The sequence below is a fragment of the Rhea americana genome, unplaced genomic scaffold (assembly GCF_003343005.1).
Source record: "Rhea americana isolate MKP2758 unplaced genomic scaffold, rheAme1 scaffold_48, whole genome shotgun sequence".
NCBI classification, from domain to species: domain Eukaryota; kingdom Metazoa; phylum Chordata; class Aves; order Rheiformes; family Rheidae; genus Rhea; species Rhea americana.
The window spans coordinates 3,590,597-3,611,417 of NW_028186623.1; the positions used below are offsets into that span (position 1 = coordinate 3,590,597).

General features: G+C 54.6%; 1 protein-coding gene and 1 long non-coding RNA gene across 4 annotated transcripts in view; one reads left to right on the forward strand and one right to left on the reverse strand.

The window, feature by feature from the left end:
- Positions 1–4,616, forward strand: LOC146589125 (uncharacterized). The gene is made up of 3 exons (XR_014897273.1): positions 1–783; positions 889–1,147; positions 4,538–4,616. It is a non-coding gene; the product is annotated as an uncharacterized LOC146589125 (long non-coding RNA).
- TECTA (tectorin alpha) overlaps positions 1,444–20,821 on the reverse strand; it is a 33,843-nt gene continuing 14,465 nt past the window's right edge. For 2 of the 3 annotated variants that reach the window (XM_085316827.1, XM_085316826.1), the window contains 18 exons: positions 19,783–20,195; positions 18,791–19,361; positions 17,572–18,164; positions 15,605–16,178; positions 13,134–13,744; positions 12,175–12,736; positions 10,590–10,789; positions 8,629–9,012; positions 8,079–8,365; positions 7,670–7,950; positions 7,357–7,467; positions 6,267–6,469; positions 5,689–5,852; positions 5,329–5,577; positions 4,528–4,690; positions 4,055–4,142; positions 3,274–3,390; positions 1,444–2,497 (listed from right to left, as the gene is read on the reverse strand). In XM_085316827.1, the coding sequence (XP_085172953.1) occupies positions 2,397–2,497; positions 3,274–3,390; positions 4,055–4,142; positions 4,528–4,690; positions 5,329–5,577; positions 5,689–5,852; positions 6,267–6,469; positions 7,357–7,467; positions 7,670–7,950; positions 8,079–8,365; positions 8,629–9,012; positions 10,590–10,789; positions 12,175–12,736; positions 13,134–13,744; positions 15,605–16,178; positions 17,572–18,164; positions 18,791–19,361; positions 19,783–20,195 (5,672 nt within the window). In that variant the 3' untranslated portion in view covers positions 1,444–2,396. Of the gene's footprint in view, positions 2,498–3,273; positions 3,391–4,054; positions 4,143–4,527; positions 4,691–5,328; positions 5,578–5,688; positions 5,853–6,266; positions 6,470–7,356; positions 7,468–7,669; positions 7,951–8,078; positions 8,366–8,628; positions 9,013–10,589; positions 10,790–12,174; positions 12,737–13,133; positions 13,745–15,604; positions 16,179–17,571; positions 18,165–18,790; positions 19,362–19,782; positions 20,196–20,821 lie in introns of those variants that run through there. The other variant, XM_085316828.1, reaches the window with a different exon arrangement.

A 20,821-nucleotide genomic window follows, 5' to 3' on the forward strand; every position in this document is an offset into this window, starting at 1 on the left:
ACCCCCGTGCCTCTCTGCCACAGCCTCTACCTCCCCCCCCATCAAAAGCTCCTTTTACCTACTTCACTGAAATCCCAAAGCCACCTTCAGTTACTGACTGTCAGGCGCACAACCGAAATTGCCACACTCCCTCCCAAAGAGCTACCAGCAGGCACAGCGACACCCGGCACACTAAACAACCACGAACGCCACCTAGGTCCTGTCCCCTTACAGGCTCCCCCATCTCCTGAGCACACCCCACGCCTTTCGCCTCCAGCATCGCACTACCTGGCTCCCCGTACTTGCCGCCCCCAACTACAGACCTCCAAGCACCAAGCTCAGGGTGTTTTCTTCCCACACCGGGAGAGAAATCTTCATCCTCTGTTCCCTGCCCTGCACATCCTCAGCACCCCGTCACATGCCTTCCAATGCTTGCCCGGCCCCTTGCCAGCCACGGGGCACACCAGCCCTACGTGTGCATCCCGACTGCTTGCCCACCTTCTTCCACCCTTACTACCTCACTTTCCAAGACCCAAACTCCCCACACTTGTCACAGCACCTCTCCCCTGTGCCCCCTCTCCCACAGCACCTTCCCAGCCGTGCTCTCGCATCCCACCGGTTACTCCCAGGACTACCCGCTTTCCGCCCTCTCCTCACACAGACTCAGCCCACCATCAACGCCGTACAATCACCCAGACCCCCGTACAGCATCGCCTCCACAACATCAACGGGCAGTCACAACCCTCCTGCGCCTCACTGCCCTGATGAAGCCATCCATCCCTCCGAGCCTGCCTTCCACGCTGAGTGAGACTCCYTCACAATCGCTCTCGCCTCTGCAAAGATAAGCCCTGGGCCTTGACGACCACCCCAGCAGGGACAGAAACGCAAATGCCAGTAACTACTCCACAGGTTCTTCCTCTTCCAAAACACCAAAGGACAGAACCATCACTGACCTGCACGTCCCGCGCTGACATCCCTGCTGGGAGCCGAARGCCGGCTTGCCTCATTCTGACCGACTGACGCCGCAGCTCCTCACTCGGACGGGAAGGACTCTTCCCAGCTCCGATTCCTCTCCCGGGGCTCGGTGACCTCCTYCGATTCTCACCGCAGGGATTGCCAAGGACATCCGGAAGGATGGAARCAGAGAGCATTAATAGGCTGTACACAGGTAAGACCCTCGAGTCCCTGCCCCCTCCCATACGTGCACACAGCAACCCAAAGGGAGAGGACTGCTGCCTCCCTCTTCCCTCCTCTCCAAACCAAAACCGAAGGTCCCTGTCCCTGCCCACCACTCCCCCAGAGCCATCAGCCCCGTGCCAGCAGCTGCCCATCTGCGCCCTGCCACCCCGTGCCCCACGCTGGCCACCTGGCACCCAGCTCCTCGCAATTCATGTCCCCCGCCCACTGCCCTCCTCCCGCCGACTACCTGACCCAGCATTAACAGCATCACACATGACCACACAATTTAGGAAGGATTACAACACATTTTTATTCTCACTCAGCCAAWTCACATAATACAAACACAAGACATGTCAGCAAAAAAAAAAACGCCCCCCTCTCCTCCTCCAAGCCTACCGACGCACCAAGCCAACTTCCTGCTCTCCCACCGGCCGTGCCTGACTCACTAAAACTGCACCTGCTCCCTTCCTGTGACTGACACCCCCCCCCCCCGAGGACATTACGGCAGCTTCTATCCCTCAGTGACAGCAGGGCACCTCTTTTTATGGAGCCACAGGCACCCACCCCTGGGACAAGGCACTTAGCACAAATTTGGATGGGCTTCTTCTTCAAAAGGTTAGACATCTGCCTCCTTGGCCCAAAAGGAAGCGACTTGGCCTGTGGTCAGGTATGTTGTATGTTATGGACCCCCTACTGCAGCTAACCACTCCCAGCTGCAATTCCAASGTGCTGCCAAACACTTAGGACCCCAACCCACGCACAAGCATTGAGATCTTGCCCTGGGACCTCAGGCTGACTCCACTCACTCAAAAGACACTGCCATCACCTGGCTCACCACAATGCAGTCACAGAGAACACCCGAGCCCTGATGCCAGCTGGGACTCAGGTGCCCCCAACATCCCACACAAACACCATCAGACTACAGAGGCCATCGCAAGAGACAACCGGGGGAAAAACTACAGGAACAGCAAGGTTCAGCATCCCTCCACAAAACGTCACGCTCCACTGCGCCGTCGCCTCTCCAGCGCTTCAGACACTTCGTCTCTCCTTCCCAGCCCGCATCCTGCTGCTTTTCCCGTTGGCTCCTGCTCCTGCTTCCTGGCCACCTGCTTTCCCCATYGCTGGCAGTGGTGCGAGTCAGAGGTTGGTTTGCTGCTTGGGGGCACTTGCTCCTATCCTACAGATACTCAGACTTACGAAACAACAGTACCGGGCTGGACGACAAGGCCRCGCATCTCTTATGAGGTCAAGTCCCATTTATACATACAAAGCCACAGCAGCAGCTGGGTGACCGTGAGGACAGTGACCCAGGCTCGRGGTTCCCCTGAAGAGCTGGAAGCTGCAGAAAGAGCGACAACACGCACGTGAGCTGCACCGCTTTTATGGACTCGACACTGCCTTCTGCTCAAAGGCTGCACTAATGAAATACAGCCCGCCCCCTGCCACCCCTGCCCAACTGCCCCACAGTGCAATGCCCTCTTAGCTGCTCAACCCATAGGCAATCATTTCACTGTCCCGCAGGACTCCACCCGTAGCTTAACCCCTCCAGCATCCCAAACAGCCACTCTTAGGAGCAATTACAGACTACCCAGCCAACACAAAAGCCATGGGCACCCTGCTCCCCTGTCACACACAGCCCCGAAATGTCACAGTCTGTTCCCTCCCTTTCACCCCTGCCTTCCCTACYCTGCTGCTGTAGGAGCTTCCTGGCTCGGTCCCACGCTCCCCGTCACACCATACACACCCACCAGCCTCAAAAGCCCGTCTGCCTTTCACAGCATATCAGCCTCAGAATGCCAGCACAACCCGGCCAGACATCTCCCTCCCTCGCACTTCACATCCCTGACACAACGCAGGTCTCCAGGTGCCGTTCTATCTCTGGGGCCACCGGGTCATCCCCAGGATCTCTTGGGCTCTCCCAGCCTTAATCCATACCTTCTCTGGGCTCGTATGCTTCCATCTAGCTCCCCTTTACAACCCTCTACCCTGCTGTCTGGGACACGGTGTATTTTGCCACTGACCTCCTCGCCTCCTCCCCCTGCTGCTCACCCTAACATCTCGCGCAGGCCCCCMCTCCCTCCCCTGTACGCTTCCCAGGCCACCCGCAGGACTTACCTCTGCAGCTCTTGCCGTCCCCTTGAAGCGTCCCTGTGACGCAGCTGCACAGAGGCCCGTCCGCCCTGCTCGTGCATATCTGTTCACATCCTCCGTTGTCTTCACACCAGTCCGACCCTGGGTGCACAAAGCCCAGGCATGTCCTTGACAGACGTGCCTCGACCTCGAGTCTTTCTTYAAGATGCTGGCCAGCCCTCTTGGAAGCACTGTGACACCCACTCCCTTGGTGCGAGACTCTCTGAAGCCCTCCTGTCAACCAGCCAGAAGCTACTTCTCTTGTAACACAGGAGAGCGATCCCTCTTGAATATGCAAGGACTCCTGTACATGGACTGCACAGGAGCCATTCAATGCCCTATGCACTACTGGGCCTCTCCACAAACAGAGCTGAGCAGACACTGCCCTGTGCCTCTGCTCTGCAGACAGCCAGCTCCGCGTGCCCTGGGCTCCCGCTGCTCATCTCTCTTGTGCTCTCACACAGCTAGCCACAAAGCCTAATAACATGACCGGGCAAAGCACACCCTGCACCAGCCAAGGGCAGCATCCGTACAATTGGCATAAGCGCACGCACCGCTTGTGCCAAAGCTACTCCTGGGCAAGCTCTAAGATGCCCTGYACTGCCTCCTGCCAGGCCCAGCCTGCACACAGGAAGGACAGAGGCACTAGGCGACAAACTGGTGCAAATAGACAGGCTCCAACTTCAGCCTTCCCGGGGCGCTTCGGCAGGGAMGCGCTGGGAAGCGAACTAACCCTAGCTCTTGCTTCTGTGCTCTGCACACTTACGCTTCCGGCGAATAGGCCCCACAGACAGGATCTGCTCCTTGGGCTCTTTGGTGAAATCTCTGGCCATTCGGCTGTTCTGAGGGCAGTTCTAGATGGGAACAGAAGTCAGCCTCAGTCACCATCAGCCACCACCAGCTTCGCCCCTCCAGCCCATCCCCATCCCCGTCTCCAAACTCCCCAACTCCACCCTCCTTGGCCAGGCTCAGGCCCCACACATGATCGGGCTGTACCCAATCCCACCTTCTGTCACCGGAAGGGAAAGGGAGTCCTTCCGACTTCTGCACAAGGTTATATCTCCTGTGCCACAAAACCGTGCTCTTGGCGCTTTCCCCTAGGGCTGGCAAACCCCCTCCCCTGTGCTCCAAAGTATCTGCTAGCATTTGCAAACTGTTTTGAAGGACTGTTTTCTTAAGGGACATCTCTGCCCCTGCACAGAAAGGCTGAACAGATGTTCAGCRTTTGACAAAACTTACTATTTTGCAGGAGTATTTTTCCGAGTCACAGAGCGAGACGGCACAGTGGAGGTGAACTTCATCATAATCTCCGATGAACTTGAAGACGGTGACGTGGAAGCGACAAGTCAATGACACTCCATTCTCCTCAATGCCGATGGTGTTGTCCTTCATGTTTTGGCATCTGCACAAACAGCTCGTGCTCACCCAGGCCCTCACAGATGCAGCCTCGTCTCGAGAGCCTTTGCCCTCCCCTGTCCCTCTAAATCCCCTCTTCTKCTTCCCAGAGCAATGCCAGTAAAGTGACCTTACCTATGAGGGCATGGYAGTACTTCTTTTCAGCATATCGCAAATGGATGGCGACGATGCAGCCTGCCTATGTATCTCAGCATCTCTCTGACATTACTGACTTATTTGTAATCCTGTTTCCTGACACTCAGCAGTAACACTTCAATTCCCCTGCGGGTTCGGCAACGCAGGAAGCTTTCCTTCATCACCGCGACACCCTGACACACACCACTTCTGSAGATGCCAGAGACTCGGCAAGTTACTTTTCCTCCCTTAGCCCAGAAATGATTCGCTTTCCCCTATCCTGGGGACAAACGTCTTACCTGTCGCTTTCCTAAACGGCACAGTTGGCTGTGTGCCTTCTGCCAGCCCTCTACTGTCTGTCCCTTGCCTAACTCATGCTCTAATGATGCCCCACCAGCCTCCCTTTTTTCATTCCTCCCCCACCTCTTACACACTCCCTTGCACACCATCCTAATTGGCAAGAAAAAGGGAAAATACAGATGCCACAAAGCATCCTCTGTGGTAACTCACCCGCCCTCAATGATAAAGTAGCGCAGCTTGTCGTTGCTGTCCCGCGAGGGTGTCGCGTAGCACTTGTTCAGCGTCAGGATCAAGTGGGTTGAGTCTGCTCCGACAACAAATACCCCGACGTAGAGCACATCCCGGGTGGTCAGCACGACTTCACCCTGGCGATAGGGGTGCTTATAGGACGAATTTTTATACAGGGCCATCTTGGTGGTGAAGCTGCCYTCCTGGGTCGGGACTGTCAGGTTAATCACACTAGTGATGAAAAAAGAGCATGCAGAGTGAGGTATAAAAACCTCGCAACGCAGCGCCATATCTCAGTCCCGTGGAGAAAGGATGGGACTGACAACTTGCTGCCATGCTTACCTCAGCATCGGCCTCACGACAGAATCCAGAGAGATTTTTATATCCAGCTCGTAGGCGCAGGAAAACTCCACGTTGATGGTTCGGTCCCGGGTGATGATGTTGCCTGTGTTGTTCGCGCTTTCGATCCACACTGTGTTCTTGTACACGATGTGCGTGCCATTAGACTGCATAGGAGGCAAACGATGCCGCATGAGCTCTCCGGTCTCCCTTCTCTCAGTCATAACATGCCCCTCAGCCTTGAAACCACACAAACGGCAGAGGGCTCGTCCACCCCTCTGACATTGTTGTCCCTTGCCAGAAAGGTTACGAAACAACAGCGGCAAGAACCTTCGGGTCACTTCCCTGCACGGCAATTCCAGCCTACCCTTGCCCAGGCCACAGTTACACAACCAGCCGACCCACGTGTCACTGAAACGCATCCCCTCCCAGCATCTAGCCATGCCGTGGTGCCTCTGAGAGGACAACCATTCTGATACGCTGCCCGCAGTTGTACCAGCTCTGGGCGCACATGGAGAAGTCCCSCGCAGTGAGCAGCCTGCTCTCTGCTCCTAGCTCTGCTTTCCCTCACGCTGCCGTACCTGCACGACATTCCCGCAGTTCCCCTTGGTGTTGTTGATCTGGAAGGAAATGAAATCCTCCCCTTCGATGCCAGGGCAGTGACGGTCATTGACGCGCACCCCCTCTCGCTCAAAGCCCAGCTGAAAGAGCTTGCATTTGGAGATCGACACTTCCATCTGGGCAGCTTTGCAGGTCACCTCAGCATCAATGATATCATGTGTGTCTAGAGAAGCGTAACGCACRGCATGAGAACCTCCTTCAAAAGTCCCGCCAGCCTGGCCTGCCGGCCTGCCTGGCCCTCCCTCCTCAGGGGTGCCAGGGTCAGCTGCTCTTGCAGGAGCGCACGGTGGTTCTTGTCTCTCCCCCAAAATAGCATTATGCAATAAGAACCCCCCACACCCTGAGTGCCCAGATGGGAACGATGCTCGTGCCACTGGCCGCTTGTCCCAGGAAAGACTTAGAGCATATAYACAAACACAGGACAGAGGACATGGCACTGCAGCACAACCTCATCACACCTGGTATGTCCGATGCACTACATTGGTGCACCCAACCGTGGGGCTACCGCTCTCCTGGGGAGCCCGCTCGMAGCCTCAGGGACAGCACTCAGGGTCTCAAAGCCTAAGGGACACATGTTTCTGTGGGGTGTTGCACAGAGGTCAATACTGAGACATATACTCTTAACATCTGCACAAACATTTAGTGCTGYAGGAACCTCGCTATCTTCTCCCTCACCATGCATTGGGTCGGGACTGCCAGGGCACACGAAACTACTCTGAGCTCCAAATGTGAGTCTGCGCTCCAAGCAGATACGAGAGTGCAGCAGTTTTGGCTATAGCCCTGGCCAGCAATCGAATCACCGTGCTTTGAGAAATTACAGCTTGCTCGTGAGACAGAGAAAACCAAATGCACGCACCCAAACAGAAACGGAAGAGGCTCCAACTTTGCTCTTGTTTGACCACTCACAATCAAACAAGGCCAGCTAGGTTGGTATCCTGACACCCAGCACCCCCATTTCACAAGCCTCTGCTGTCAGACTGCCTCCAAAATGCACAYGCTCCTCTGCCCCAGTACAGAGCACGACTTCACCGCTGGGGCGAGCGGACTCACTGTTTCCGTAGGGCGGAGGCTCAATGCAGCCACACAGCTCCCCTCCGTTGTCCAGTTCACAGCTTCGGTTGGGACAGTCAGCGCCCACGCAGGGGTCTTCCACCACTCCTGCTAAAGAGGAAAAGAGGGACGAGAAACAACACCTTCATTTTCAGACCGAGTGCAGACGCTTCTGCGTGCCATCGGCAGCCCACCTGAAGCCATCCCCTCTGCTGACTTTCTTGCTCCACACAGGGTCGGCCTGGTGTGAGAGTTAGAAAAAAACCTCCCCTAAACTCATGCTGCATGACTAGAGATCCCCCAGCTCTCTTACAGCAATTCTCCTTCTCGATCCACTCGGTACCCAGGATGCCAAAGGTGCGGCAAGCCTCTCCGTAGGCAGCGAGTGAGCCACAGAGCTGGAACTTCTTGTGRTTGTAGCAGCCATCCAGAAAGCAGGACTCGTAGAAAGGCAGGGGATCCAGCAGGCCGTAGCAGGGCTGAAAGAAGCCTTTCATGTCCGTCARCTTCAGGCAGTAGCTGTCGCTTTGCAGCATCTGAATCTGGACATTGTCACAGGACGCGGCGTACTGAGAGTACTGCAGCTCGTTACAGCTGTGGGCGTGACACACAACACGGGAGTCCAGATGCACCTGACCTGCTGCCCGACCACATGCTCCCACTCGCAACGACCCCTCTGYTCCCGCCTGCRTKGCACGCCAAAGGGCCAGCCAAGAGCTCACCTCTTCTGCATGCCATTGGTTTTCCAGCTCTGGGCCAGCACCACGCTGCTGACGACGGGCTTCCCCCGCAGGGTGACRTAGTCATCTGTCCGGTCACCGTTGAAGTTGCCACAAAGGCCGCACACCTTGTTCTGCAGCCGTTCCCCAATGGTGATTTTGATGACGTTGAAGCCGTTGTAGCGGATCTGGATGTCAGGGCTTGAGTCGATGATCAGGAAGCCTTCCAGGCTGTAGATCTTGGTGGAAAGCCCAGTGACGAAGGGGATGCTCACCTGGCTGCCGTTCACCTGGTTGGGAAAGGATATAAGGCTGATGTCACCGCTATAACTTCAGCCTCCCAATGTAAGCGGAAGCCACCTGAAAACACCAGTGCTAACATCTCCCTATGCCCCGGATGGGAGAGCACCACATTTCTTTGGATTAGCCCCTGTGGCCAGCTCAGGGCTGAGCTGAAGGTCAGGCCACGGGCTCATTCCCTCCTCGTTCCAGGAGTTGCTCCCCTGCTCCCCGACTGCTTGGCCCTGCTCTGGAAGGGCAGAGAAGACCTTACCTTGACGGTGTTCCTGTCACTGATAAGGATCTGCTCCTCATTGATGTAGAAGTAAACAGGGGAGATGATAGTGAGGTTGGGCGAGGACCACTTGTCAAAGTTGATGATGAGCTGGAAGGAGAAATCAGGCAGCTTCTGGCAGATGGTGGAGAGGACGAAAGCGCAGTTGGCCGGGAAGCGGAGGAAGGCCCCGTCAAAGGTGTGGAAGACRCCGCCCCCCGCCGCCAAGCAGAAGGAGCTCTTGGTGCTGAAGCAGCCGCGGACACCGTTGCGGAGGGCACACTCCTCGTCGGATTTGCAGTGCCGCGGGTCGCACTGGATGAGGTTACGYCGGAAGCAGCGGCACCGGCGCGTGCAGTCGCTGTTCCAGAATAGCTGCTTGGGCTGAAAGATAGAGGCAAGACGACCATCTGTTGAGGACCTCTGATCCAATGAGGCTAGGATGGTGGGGGGATGTCTCTCAGAGGACCCCACTCTGACGCACACCATCTCTGACACCAACATTGGCACTTAAGAGGATCTGGAGTGTACAGYCTGTCTCTGAAGGGGGGACACCCTACAGCGTCTCTCCTGGTCCCAGTGCCGTGCGTGGCAAAGCAGAGCAGGACCAGTGGGAAGGACGGCCAGAGCCGCACAGCAGGGGTGACCTCGCTGCGTCTCACCCATTTTAGGGCGTGGGGGGGATTTGAGGGTGTGGGCCGGGTGTCCCGGAACTGGCGGAGGGCGCACACATCTCTTTTTGTCTCTCTTGCAGGGGAGCAGCTYGGTCTCCCTAGGCAAACAGGGGAGGCTGCACAGGGAAGCAGACAAAAATCTGCGACAGTCAGCATCACGTCCCAGACGCTGCTTCGTCCACGCCACGCGATGGCAGAGTTTCACAGTCCATGGACTCCATCACTCCCTTTCTACCCTTTACAGACTCCTCAACGCACTTTCGCTCTCTCCTCAGCCGCTTTGAAAAGCAGAGCGGGCAACGAGGACAGAGAGATACGAGCAAAGGACCAAGCRACAACATGCAAATTTCTCCTCAATCTTTGCTACTCTGCCACAGCAAAGAAACAGTAAGTTTCCGTTTCCACAGCAACCACCTTCACCTCTTGCATGCACACAAAAAAACAGAGCACTTGGAATAGCTCCTGAACCACCTCTCTGTGTCCTGCCTGCCAAATACAGATTGACTCAGGTCCCCATATTAGAAGACTGGAATAATTGCACAAAACCAGTTTCTTTGGCTCAGTGATGAAACAGTACGCATAACATTTTCAACAGGAAAGGAACAGCCACACAACTGCAGGTAACGCCACCCACAGAACGTGGTGGCCACCCTTCTCAGCAGCATCCTAGGTGGGATGTATCTCCCTGACAGTCCTCATGAGACACTCATAGGTCAAACTATCCCACCCATGGCTGAGACCAGGCATGTGTTGACGTGTGTTTGGCCATGCATCAACTTGCCCYGGGACTCCCTAGCCCCAGAGCCTCTGCTGGCCCTCCAGCTGCCAGCTGCACAGCTTTCCTCTGGGCAGTACTGTCAGTGGTGATGAGCCACCGTGAGGTTTGCTGTCCAACACCGGCCCAGGTGAGAACATGACTCTYACACCAAGCACTGTGTGGATGCCAGCATCCATACTGTGAACAAAACCTGCTTTTCCATCCGTTCCCTAAAGCAAATGGCCTATAGCCTGCCTCCCTGTTGGCTCGAGCTGGGTCCCGCTGAGCCCGAGCAGGGGGGGTCAGCACACATTGCTTGCACAAGTTTGTGCAGGTGCTGGCCATGCATGACCTGTTCCTTTAGAGGCAAACGTAGCATACCCCTGGGAACTACCCCAGGGAGAAAACACAACACAGCCCTGTACAAGGCTCCAGCCTGTCCATGTTCCTGCTCGGGGTGCAAGATGCTAGCGGGCAAAAGCAGAAAAGGGGTGGGGGAAAGGACAGAGAGAAGGACAAGGCAGACGTACCTCATAGTATTTGCCATCCGAGTAGCAGCCACAGCTGTGGGGAAGGATGCAGCTCTTGCCGTTCAGGACGTACCCCGGGTCGCACTGGCACCCCTCCACACAGTAATGGCTGCAGTCGCTTTTCAGACGGATGGCGGCGCATCGGGGCTGGCACAGGGACACACAGCTCTCGTAGTGGCTGTTGGGGGGACAACTGACGGCTGCAATGCARAAAGGGGAGAAAGTGGGGAGATGTAGATTAGCTCGACGGGCAAAACCGACCTCTCTAACTAGCTTGGCAACCGGTATCGTTTTCCATTTTTGGCAGTCGGTTATCAGTTGGGCTTGTAATCTTTGCCGTCCCACCAGAAACCCTGAGAGGGTGGTTCCAGACCCAAAGGTGCACGCGTCTGGGAAAAAAAACCTTCTCCTGTGCCCTTGGCCTCACCAGCTTGAAAGGGGAGACGAGAGGTGACCCTGGACTGTGTGCGGTGTCCCGGGTCCTAGCCTTGCTGTCACCACTGTGGGTAGCAGTGCCTTCAAAGCCATTACTTTGTGTGTATGACAGTAGAACAGCATATATTTAATTGTCAGTCTTGTTAGCAATGAAAATTGCTTTTCATCTGATTTGCCAGGTAGTCTGGCWGCCAGAGAGACTCCCTTTCTGCGGTGCCTAATTGAACGCTGCGCTGCAAACTTACTGACAATAGCAGGCAGCTTCATTAGAGCAGATGTGTACTCTTCTCCGTGAATATGACTAATACAATTCATGTTTAAGAAAGGAAGAGGAGCTGATGCTGTCTGAACTGGRCATTTAACTCTTTCCATCCCTGCTCTTGCTACGGCACACGCGCTATGAAACAACTCCAGCAGAACTGACGGGCTGTAGMGCGTGACGGCAGCTCCCTCTCACCGAGCGCAGACCAGCCCCGGCAACTGCGGAAACGATGCTTTCTCCTGCGAGGCTGATGGGCCTGCRGGTGCCTGGCACGCTGCTGCCTATCAAGCAGCTTTCCCAACACGCTGAAAGCTCCGGGCACAATCCCGCAGCGTGTCTGCTGCAATCTCAGGACTCCAATTTTAGCACTTCTCAGCATTAGGCTGCTTAGGGATCAGGGATTCTCCTGGCAAGGGGCAGCACTGCACCGACGTGAAGGAGGTCTGGTGGCAGCGCAGTCTGTAGGATCCTGCAGAGCCATTCCGACCCGGGATAGGGCAGAGCAGGGCTGCAGCTGGCTCTGGCATGGATCCAAACAAATTACCAGTCAGATGTATTTTCTCCCAAATGCACAGAGCCCTGTCATGTTTCGTGGCCATCACTCATTCTTCCACAGCTCCATTTCCTTTATGGATCTGTCAACAGGAGAGATAAACTCCCGCAAATCTGCTACGCATCTCTTCCTTGTCAGGCTATTTGCTCTGCTGTTTTCCTTCTGTGTCTCCTCTTCTCTGTATTATGGTTGACCACTGCTTTATTTTTGGCATCGCTCAGGGTCTGGGTCACTAACTCAGGCTCCTTCCCTCTGCCTCAGGGTTTCACCTCAAAACAGACTGCTCCAGGAGATGTGTCTAGGAAAGAAAGGCTAGAAGGCAGCATGGTACTTACAGCAGGAGGTGAAGTTCCTCCAKCCGGTAATGGCGATTCCCTGGGTCTGGCACGTGCTGGCATAATTCTGCAGCCAGCTGCAGGCTGTTTGCATGGCTCCCCCRTCGATGCAGGTGTCAAAGAGGCAGTTCTTGTAGAAGAAGCCAGGGCTGATCTTGCTGTGGCACTTTGCAAAGACACCGCTTTGGCTGGGGATCAGGCTGCACAGTTGCTGAGGTTTCCAGAAGCCTTCCACCTTCCCACAGGCAGGGCAGCGGTCACCGCAGCCCACCTGGCAGAACGTGTCCCGCTTGACCCAGCTCTGACCAAAGTCAGCGACGCCAACCACCGCCAGACCACTGGAGGCCACCAGATCGTCCTCAGGGTTGCCGTTGTAGCGGCCACAGAGACCGTAGGTCAGGTTCTGGAAGCTACGTGGGACAGTGACAGAGAGGAAGGTCTTCCAGTCGTACACCACCTTCAGCCCAAAGTCAGTCTCGACCACAATGTGAAAGCCAAAGGCAAAGATGTTCACTTTCCCCTGGCCCAGCTTCAAAGGCAGATAGAGACGTTCATTGTTAATCTGCGGGGAAGAAAACCAGATGCCCAGTGAGCAGAGACCACCACTGCTTCCACACTAGGAYGCAAAGGCAGTTTGCTGCTGCTGCTGAGGCCACGTCTCTGCCAGCCTCCCTACAAGCCCCAAAGTGCGGTGGCCAAAAAGGAAGGCTCCCTCCAAAAGCGGTGTCCCACAGCACCTTAGGGGAAAGCCTAGTGTATTCCCTGCTCGTCTTCCCCCCTAGAAAGTTCATAATCCATAAGAAATTGTGGAATAGAAACCCCAATGATTTTTGGGAGCTGTGGCTGTCATGGGTAGAAATGTTCTCTCAGATGCTTCCAAATGCTTCCAAACCGTGGCCGGGCTGTTTTTCTGAGCAAAGGGTGACCGCCTCTCTCCCACCCTCGTGGCCCCAACTCACCATCACTGTGTATTTGTAGGCACGGTGGATGACTATGTTGTAATTGAAGACCTCCACTTCCACTTGTTTCACCCACAGGGCCAGGGATGGGTCCCGATCCTCATTCTTGGCTGTGACAGTGAACGTGGGAAAAGTGTCTGATCTCTCTGACCTTGGCCGGGAGATCGTGGTGCAAAGAACCAAAGTGCAGCTGCTCTGGAAGTCAAAAGAGAAGCCATCGAAAGTCAGATAGTGTCCATAGCCAGAAACGATGCAGGAAGCGTCAGTGCGGACACGGCAGTAGTAGAGGCCATTCTCCTCCAGGCAGTACTCGTCGTCCTTGCAGGGGATGTTCTCGCAGTACACGCTGTTGTCGGAGCCGTTGCAGTAGCAGAGAAAATGGCAGGAGATGTCCATCCAAAAGGTCTGGTTGGTGGCCAGCTGGCGCCCTTCGAAATTGCAGCCGCACTCGCTGCGAGGAACGCAGCGGGTGCCTTGGAGGGCGAAGCCGTCGTCACACTGGCAGCCTTCTGTGCAGCTGTCCGTGCAGACAGGGCCTGTCGCCAGTGTTTCGCAGGTCTCCGTGCAGGTCATGCACTCTTCAAAATGGCTGTTCTCTGGGCACGTGAGAGCTGGAGGGTGGTCAAACACAGTGCATGGCGTTAGTGGCTCTGGTGGCCTTGAGGGAGCAGGAGGTGTGGGAATGGACAAAGGGTGGGATAAGGCAAGGATCGACTCATCCGGAAAAGGAAGCAAGGCRCGGCCTGACCTCACCAACCTCCTGGCCACCTGCTTTGCACAATCCTCTTTATAGCCTTGTCTCCTCTCCCTCGTGACTGCTCCTCACATCAGGTCCTTGCCCAGTGACATCCTTGCCAAGCAGCATCTCCTCCCACTAACTCTATGGGGATGAGTCCAGGGCAAGGCTTTCAGATGTCAGCTAAAGCAGAGATGACGCGTTGTTCCCCCACTTCCCCGACAGACACCTCTCTAAAACCTCTGTGACAGAGACAGAGGCTACTCCAACACCTATTATGTGCCTCTGCACYGTGGATTTTTCACATTCACTTTTGAACTATGAATGTTTTCACATCAATGGCAAGTTTAAAGCGATAGCTACAAACATGCCTTCTTCAAATTAGCCTTTGTGATGGCTTGCAGTATTGTTAGAAATCATCTGCAGTTCTGCAGCACTCCTACACGACATCATAAAACTCCTGATGTCTCCATGAAATTACTTAATTGGAAAATCTGCCTCTACAAGCAAAGGCGCCGCTTAGAAAATACCTTTAGTACAAAGGGCGGCGCTTTCTTGTCTTCAGGCTCAAAAACATTGCATTCTTAAAGCACAAGTCACCCATTTACTTGCCACCTCCAAAACGAATGGGCCCCGCATGCAATACGGGATTAGCTACAGTGCTGTTATAGCTAATGTGGGTTCCCAGCTGGAAGAAGTGAGAGACCCGGCAAAGAAGTGAAGAGACTCACCCGTTTCCTTTCCGCTCACCCGAACGTGGGGCTCCACGCGCTATGCGGGAGAGAGCCCCATGCACTTTTGTCTGCCATCACAGAGGAAAGCTCTACTGAACAGTGCTCTTCTAACAGCAAAACAAACCTTTGACTGACTATATTTGCTGACATTTGCTTGATTTGCTTGTCTTAGGTTTGGTTCCCTAGSGCTGCATTGTGGGAGAAGTGGGAGAGAGTCGTAGGGCGATGCTACGCAAAAAACCCRTGTACTGACCCATTTCACATCTGCACTGTATCTTGATACCCCCATAAACAGACAGCCTGATTCACCTGGAGATTGTTCCAGTCTGTCCRTATTGCTAATACCCTCACAGATGTGTTTAGGTGCCCTGTTCCCGAATTACAGCCCTGCCATGCTGGTCACAGTATGGACACTGAAGAAGGAGACMGAATTTGCTCCCTAACGCTTGCAATTCTCCACAAAGAGGAACATTGCTTACTTTGGCTCAAAATAGCTGCCTTAGTTAACTTGCTGCATGCATGCACAGGCTTTGCAAGCCAGAGCGACCTCCTTGATTATCTACTTCAACTTTCTGCACAACCAAAAGCACGTCTGCTGGACTTTCCCAGGCCCTAGCCTCTGTCATCATACAGTGACAGTAAGGAAATTCCTCCAGAACTCCAGTCTTGAGGCACCTCTTCCCCTCCCCATTTCTGTGATTTTGGACACCTCCCACTGCCATTAATGCTGGATTTCTTGTGAGCTTCTGACATCCCTTTGGCTCACAGCCACCCTTCTGAAACCCTTGTTATAACATGATTTTGATCCTCAGCTGCAGTAGAACAACAGCAAGGGGCACACGCGAGTGACGGGGGGAGAGGAGGGAGAAAGGTCATAACTTCGGTTATTCCAAAGGAAGTGTGAGTTAACAGTTGTATGCCAAAAAGCCCCTGAGGAAAAGATACCATCCGAGGTCCTCTCTGCGCCCCCAAGAGGTGCTTAAGGACTTTTYTGGACTCACGGCAAAAGCTGTAGCTCCTCCACTGGCCGATCTCCACCTCTGCGTTCTTGCAGGCGCTGGCGTAGCGAGCGACAGAATCACAGAGCTCTGACTGGTTGCCTCCGCTCTGGCACAGACGAAAGAGGCACGTTCTATAGTAGGCTGAGACGTTGACCACGCTGTGGCACTCCAGGAAGGAGCTGTTGGTGGGGTCATTGATGATGCCGCATTTGGAGCGGCTCCTGTAGTACTTCAGCAGCTCCGAGTCGTTGCTGCAGGCCTTGAGGAGGTCCCCACACTCACCGTTGCAGATCTCATCGAACGTGGTCCAGCTCTCCAAGAAGAGCTCTAGGTTGTCCGTGCACTTGCCTTTGGGGAGGCAGAACTCGTCGCTGCTGTTGCCATTGAAGAAGCCACACAGACCTCCGGTACAGTTGAAATAGGCAGTGGAGAGGCGTATCTCCAGGAGGCCCGAATCGTAGTACTGGATGCTCAGGAGTCCCTCCGACTCCATCACAGTGCCATTTTTGCTACGGTAAATTTCTAGTCGGCCAGAAGGGTGGGAATACGGCAGCTCCACGTCATAACCGTTCACCTGCGAAAAACAAGCATAACGAGCTGCTTCCAAGGGTAACACGACTGCATGGCCATTCCCACCCATCAGCAAAACTGTATCAGTAATGCGAAACGCTTCCCAACCCAGGCTGGACCGTCAAAGACTGGGYGCTGCCTTTGGCTGTGAGGAAGCAACTGCTTCCCTGCATTTTGTCCTGCAAACAGAGGACAATTTTGAGGAAGAAAATATTGGAAGAAAAAACAGTAATGTTAGAAAAGCCTCCAAAGTCAACTCAACAAGCAAACAGGAGTAACAGTTGTATTACAACAACTTCAGAGTCACCTAAAAGGCCCCAAAGTGGCAGTGACAGCTGTGGGTTCCCTCCAAGTGCTGCCATAGCCCTCACATCTCAAATGCTTTGGGGACAGACCTCTGCTGGGTCTGCCCTTCAGCCTGCTGCCACCTCCACAAGGGACACGTGCTGGCTGGCAGCTCGGACTTGTGMCAAAGTTGTGAGCAGAAGTAACTCTACGTCAAATCTCCGGCGGAGGATGCCAGGGCATTTGCTTCCTCCCCTGCTGACAGAGCCACGGCTGGATGGCTATTACTCAGTCCCCTCCTGAGAAAGCCTTGAGCTGGGCTTTGATCAACCTGGCCGAGCCCTTCTTGCATCTTGCGCTATCATTCACTACTAATAAATSTTTGGCAAAGGAGGCTTAGCTGGAAATTTTAGCAACGGCCCTRGTTAACAATGCATGAGGCAGAACACCATCCCACTTTCTCTCTTGTGGCTGTCCTAGCACAGCAGGACAAAGAAGAGCAAATCTTTGTGGCGAAACTTAGAGCGAGCAGATAGGGTTGGGATTCAAAGGGCATGGAGATATTCCATTAGGGATGTTCCTTCTTTTCCACAGCCATTTTGCTGACTGTAACAGCAGTATAACCACTGGCTCTACAGGCAACTGTAATTTTAATTAAAAACCAAGGGCTTGTAGTGTACAACTTGTAGATTTATTTCCTGCATGCCCCGAGTCTTGGCAGTTGTTCAGAGCAGACAGTTGCTGTGGGCAGACAGCTCACAGCCTCACCTTCCCTGTGTCGTGAGAAAGGCACCCGAACAAACACTTGTTAAATTCCAGCTCTTCTCCACACAGGGACATCAGTATTTGTTGCTCTGTGGCCAAGCTCCCAATCCACTGACAGGACATTAAACAGACTGCCTCCAGAGACAGAGGAGGGCAGCACAGAGCTGGGAGCAGCTTGGGAGCCAGCTCAGCTCCTCATCATCCCTTTGACGGCAGGAGCCCAAGGTGAAACRTCCTGGGAGCAGGAACTGCCCCAAYGGAGAAGAAGGGGTTTCTCAGAAAGGACGTCAGGATGCAGCGTGAGCCCATACCTCCCGCTCTGGCCCCGGGGACGGTGGCCGCGTTACCTTGATCTCCGATGGGCTAGCGCCTCCGATCTTGACCTCTTGGCTGACTGCCTGGATCCTCAGAGCGCGGAGCCCGTTAGGAGTAGATCCGGGCTTCTTTTGGCTGATGTCCACTTCAATGAAGTCTAGTCTCTCCGGGCATGTTTTCAGCAGTGTGTAGGAGTGTTCTAGTGGATAGGGGAACGCTACACCGTCAAACGTCTGCAGCACCTGGTTCTGTCCCACCAAGCACACGGTCTCCCGCTTGGGATAGCAGCCCTGGTAGCCATTCTCAATAGCACAGATCTCTCCTTCCTGGCATGTCGTATTAAAGCACCTGGCCTCCCCACCATCCTCACACTGGCACTCCACTGTGCAGTCTGCAGTAGCCCAGAAAGACTCCCCCACAGCATAGTATCGGCCGTCGACATCGCAGCCGCACTTCTGCACAGGGACGCACCGGTCCGCGCTGAGGACATGGCCTTCGTCGCACTCGCAGCCCTCGGTGCACGGGAAGCCACAGGCCAGCGGGGCCGTGAGGTCCGAGCACGTGGCTGGGCAGCTGCTGGTGCAGATTGAATAGTGGCTGAACTCCGGGCATTGCATGGCAGTCGCTGGAGGGGCAGAGAGGGGACAGAAACAACAGGAGAACAATGTGACTGCATGATTCAGGGCCAGATACCTCTTCCCCACTGGCCTACATCAGCAGCACCACAAAGTGACCCAGTAGCCCCACTTTTCTAAAGATTTGCACTTCTCTCCTGCTTTTCCTCATGCACCTCCCCGGTCATTCCTCTTGTGTACGCAAAGGCTCCCCCAGAGCAGCCCCGTAGCAGTTGACCACCACAGTGATTTACTGCCACAAGCGCAAGGACAGCCTGTGGCTGGCAGAGCCAGCTCCAAAGCAAGGGTGGACAATCAGTATATTAGCCAGCCCTTTCTCCTGTTGAGCCCCTGGTTCTTACTGGGGCAGCCAAGTGCCCTTGGAGCGAGGCGGAGCTCCCTACACCATCTCTGATCTCGCTGCCCTTCCCTGAGCATGAGCACCTCACATAGCAGACAGGACGGACCAGTTGGCTGCTGCCTGCCTCCCTCCACCTTGGGCAACTCCCTCCCCCGGTTTCCTGCCCTCCTCATCTCACTCCCTGCTCCTGCTCTGCCTGGAGCTTCTRGCAAGCCCCTGAAAATGCTTCCCTCCTCCAGAGGGAAAGGCTTCCAGCACGGGTGCGCAAAGGCTTACCGCATCCTGTTGGGGTGCGCCAGTCTCCCACCGGGATGCCCAGGGCCTGGCACACCAGGGCGTACGCTTGGATGGCCTGACACAGGCCAGTGCCGTTATTGCGGGAGCCGCAGAGGTCATAGACGCAGCTATGCACAAAGGCGGTGGGGTCCACGACGGCGCTGCACTCCCACAGCGGGCCGCTGCTCTTGTTGATGAAGCCGCAGTACTCGGAGGTGAAATACAGAGACTCCAGGGCAACATCGCAGAGGCTGCAGTTATCCAAACAGCCCGGGGAGCATTTCCGCTCAGGGTGGTACACGCGCCAGCTCTCTCCCAGGTCCAGCACAGATGCCGCTAATCGCCCGTCTGAGCGAAGGGTATCGTCCTCGGGGTCCTTATTGTAATTTCCGCAGAGACCRCACGTCGCATTGATGTATGTGCCCGGAACAGAGATAGAAGCATAATGTTGCCCATCGTAGGTCACTAAAAGGCCAAAATCGGTCTCCAAGGCTGTAGACAAGCCGCTCTGGTAGACTTTGATTGCACCAAGCTTCAAGGAGACGGGTAAGGACATCACCAAGCCATCGACCTGTGGGAACAAATCAAGAAGACTAAACCATCATGTGAAACAGCAGAGCCCTCATGCTGTGACATGGACAGGAGCTGCAGGACTCTGTTGCCTGCCATTGCAGGTACGGGTACATATAGAAAGCCAGCCACAAGTAAGCATGGGGCATTTTCCGTTTCTCGGCTTTGCAGTCATATAGGTTGCCTGTCAACCGTGCTCATTTCTAAAGGGACGTGCCAGGCCCAGAAGTGTGATCTGTTGCTCCCTGGACTGCAATCACAGCCTTGCTGTTGGTGCAAACAGCAATTCAGACCCARGGAGCGGCCTCAGGGCTGTCCTCAGGAGGCGGCATGGCCATTGCCTTTGGCTCGGCCACAGCTAAGCCATCTTGCACCCCAGAGGAGCAGACCTGAGACATTTTCTCTTTTGGCAGGGCTCTTACCTTTACTTTTCCAAAGCTGCCCTTGGGGAGGACAATCTTGTGTGAATAAGCCTCCACAAAGATATCCTTCAGCCAGGAGACGGAGGAGCCGCCTCGGTTCTCATTCTTGGCTTCCACATTGAAGTAGGGCAGCTTGGACCCCGGCCAGCACTGCTTGGCGAGRAGGTAGGAGCAGGAACCCTGGAAGTGAAAGAGGAAGCCATCGAACGTGTGGTAGTGGGGATCTCCGAACACCACGCAGGTGCTGCTCTCCACGGGCACACACTGGAAGAACTTGATCTTCGGCTCACACGCTTCAAAGGGGCCGCAAGCCATCTCCTGACAGAAGATCTCGTTGTTGAAGTCCAGGCAGCGGCACTTGGTGGTGCAGTTTGCATTGTCCCAGAAGATCTCTCCTTGATGAAGAAACTGCCCTGAGAAGAGAAGAACAAACCACATTGTATTAGTTTTCTGAACAGAGGACCTGTCACCTGAGGTTAGAGGCACATTCAAACCGAACCACGTTATCCCCCAGAGAGGTCGGCCAGCCTTACAGTTGAGCCTACCAACTAAACACCTTCCTTAGTGCTTCTCACAAGCTCACTTTGTGCAGACTCTCAGCAAGAGCCGTTTAACAAAATGCTACAACTGTAAGCTTAGTTTTAAGCATACACTCAGTGCCCATTCAAGTCAAAAGCGCATTCTCCCTGCATTGGACGTTCAGCAGATGGTTTGAGAGCTTTCATGAATCAGAGCTTGTGCAGCACCACGCAGGCTGGGAAACTGCTAGGCTACTCCTTCCATTTTTGACTCATGCTACTCTAATTCTAGTTCATTTGTCCAGCAAACAAGAGCGCTTCATACTATTTTCTCAAAGGAAAATTGGACTGCAAGAACATGCAGTCATTTCCATGGCTGCCATTGTAATGACATTGTCCTACAACCTTGTTGCTATAACTGGAATTACTCAATTCACATAACTTTGCGTGTCACACAGCAATCCTGCCATAAACAGCCCAGAGTCAATTTGTTCCCATTCTAAAAGCGWTCATATTAATTC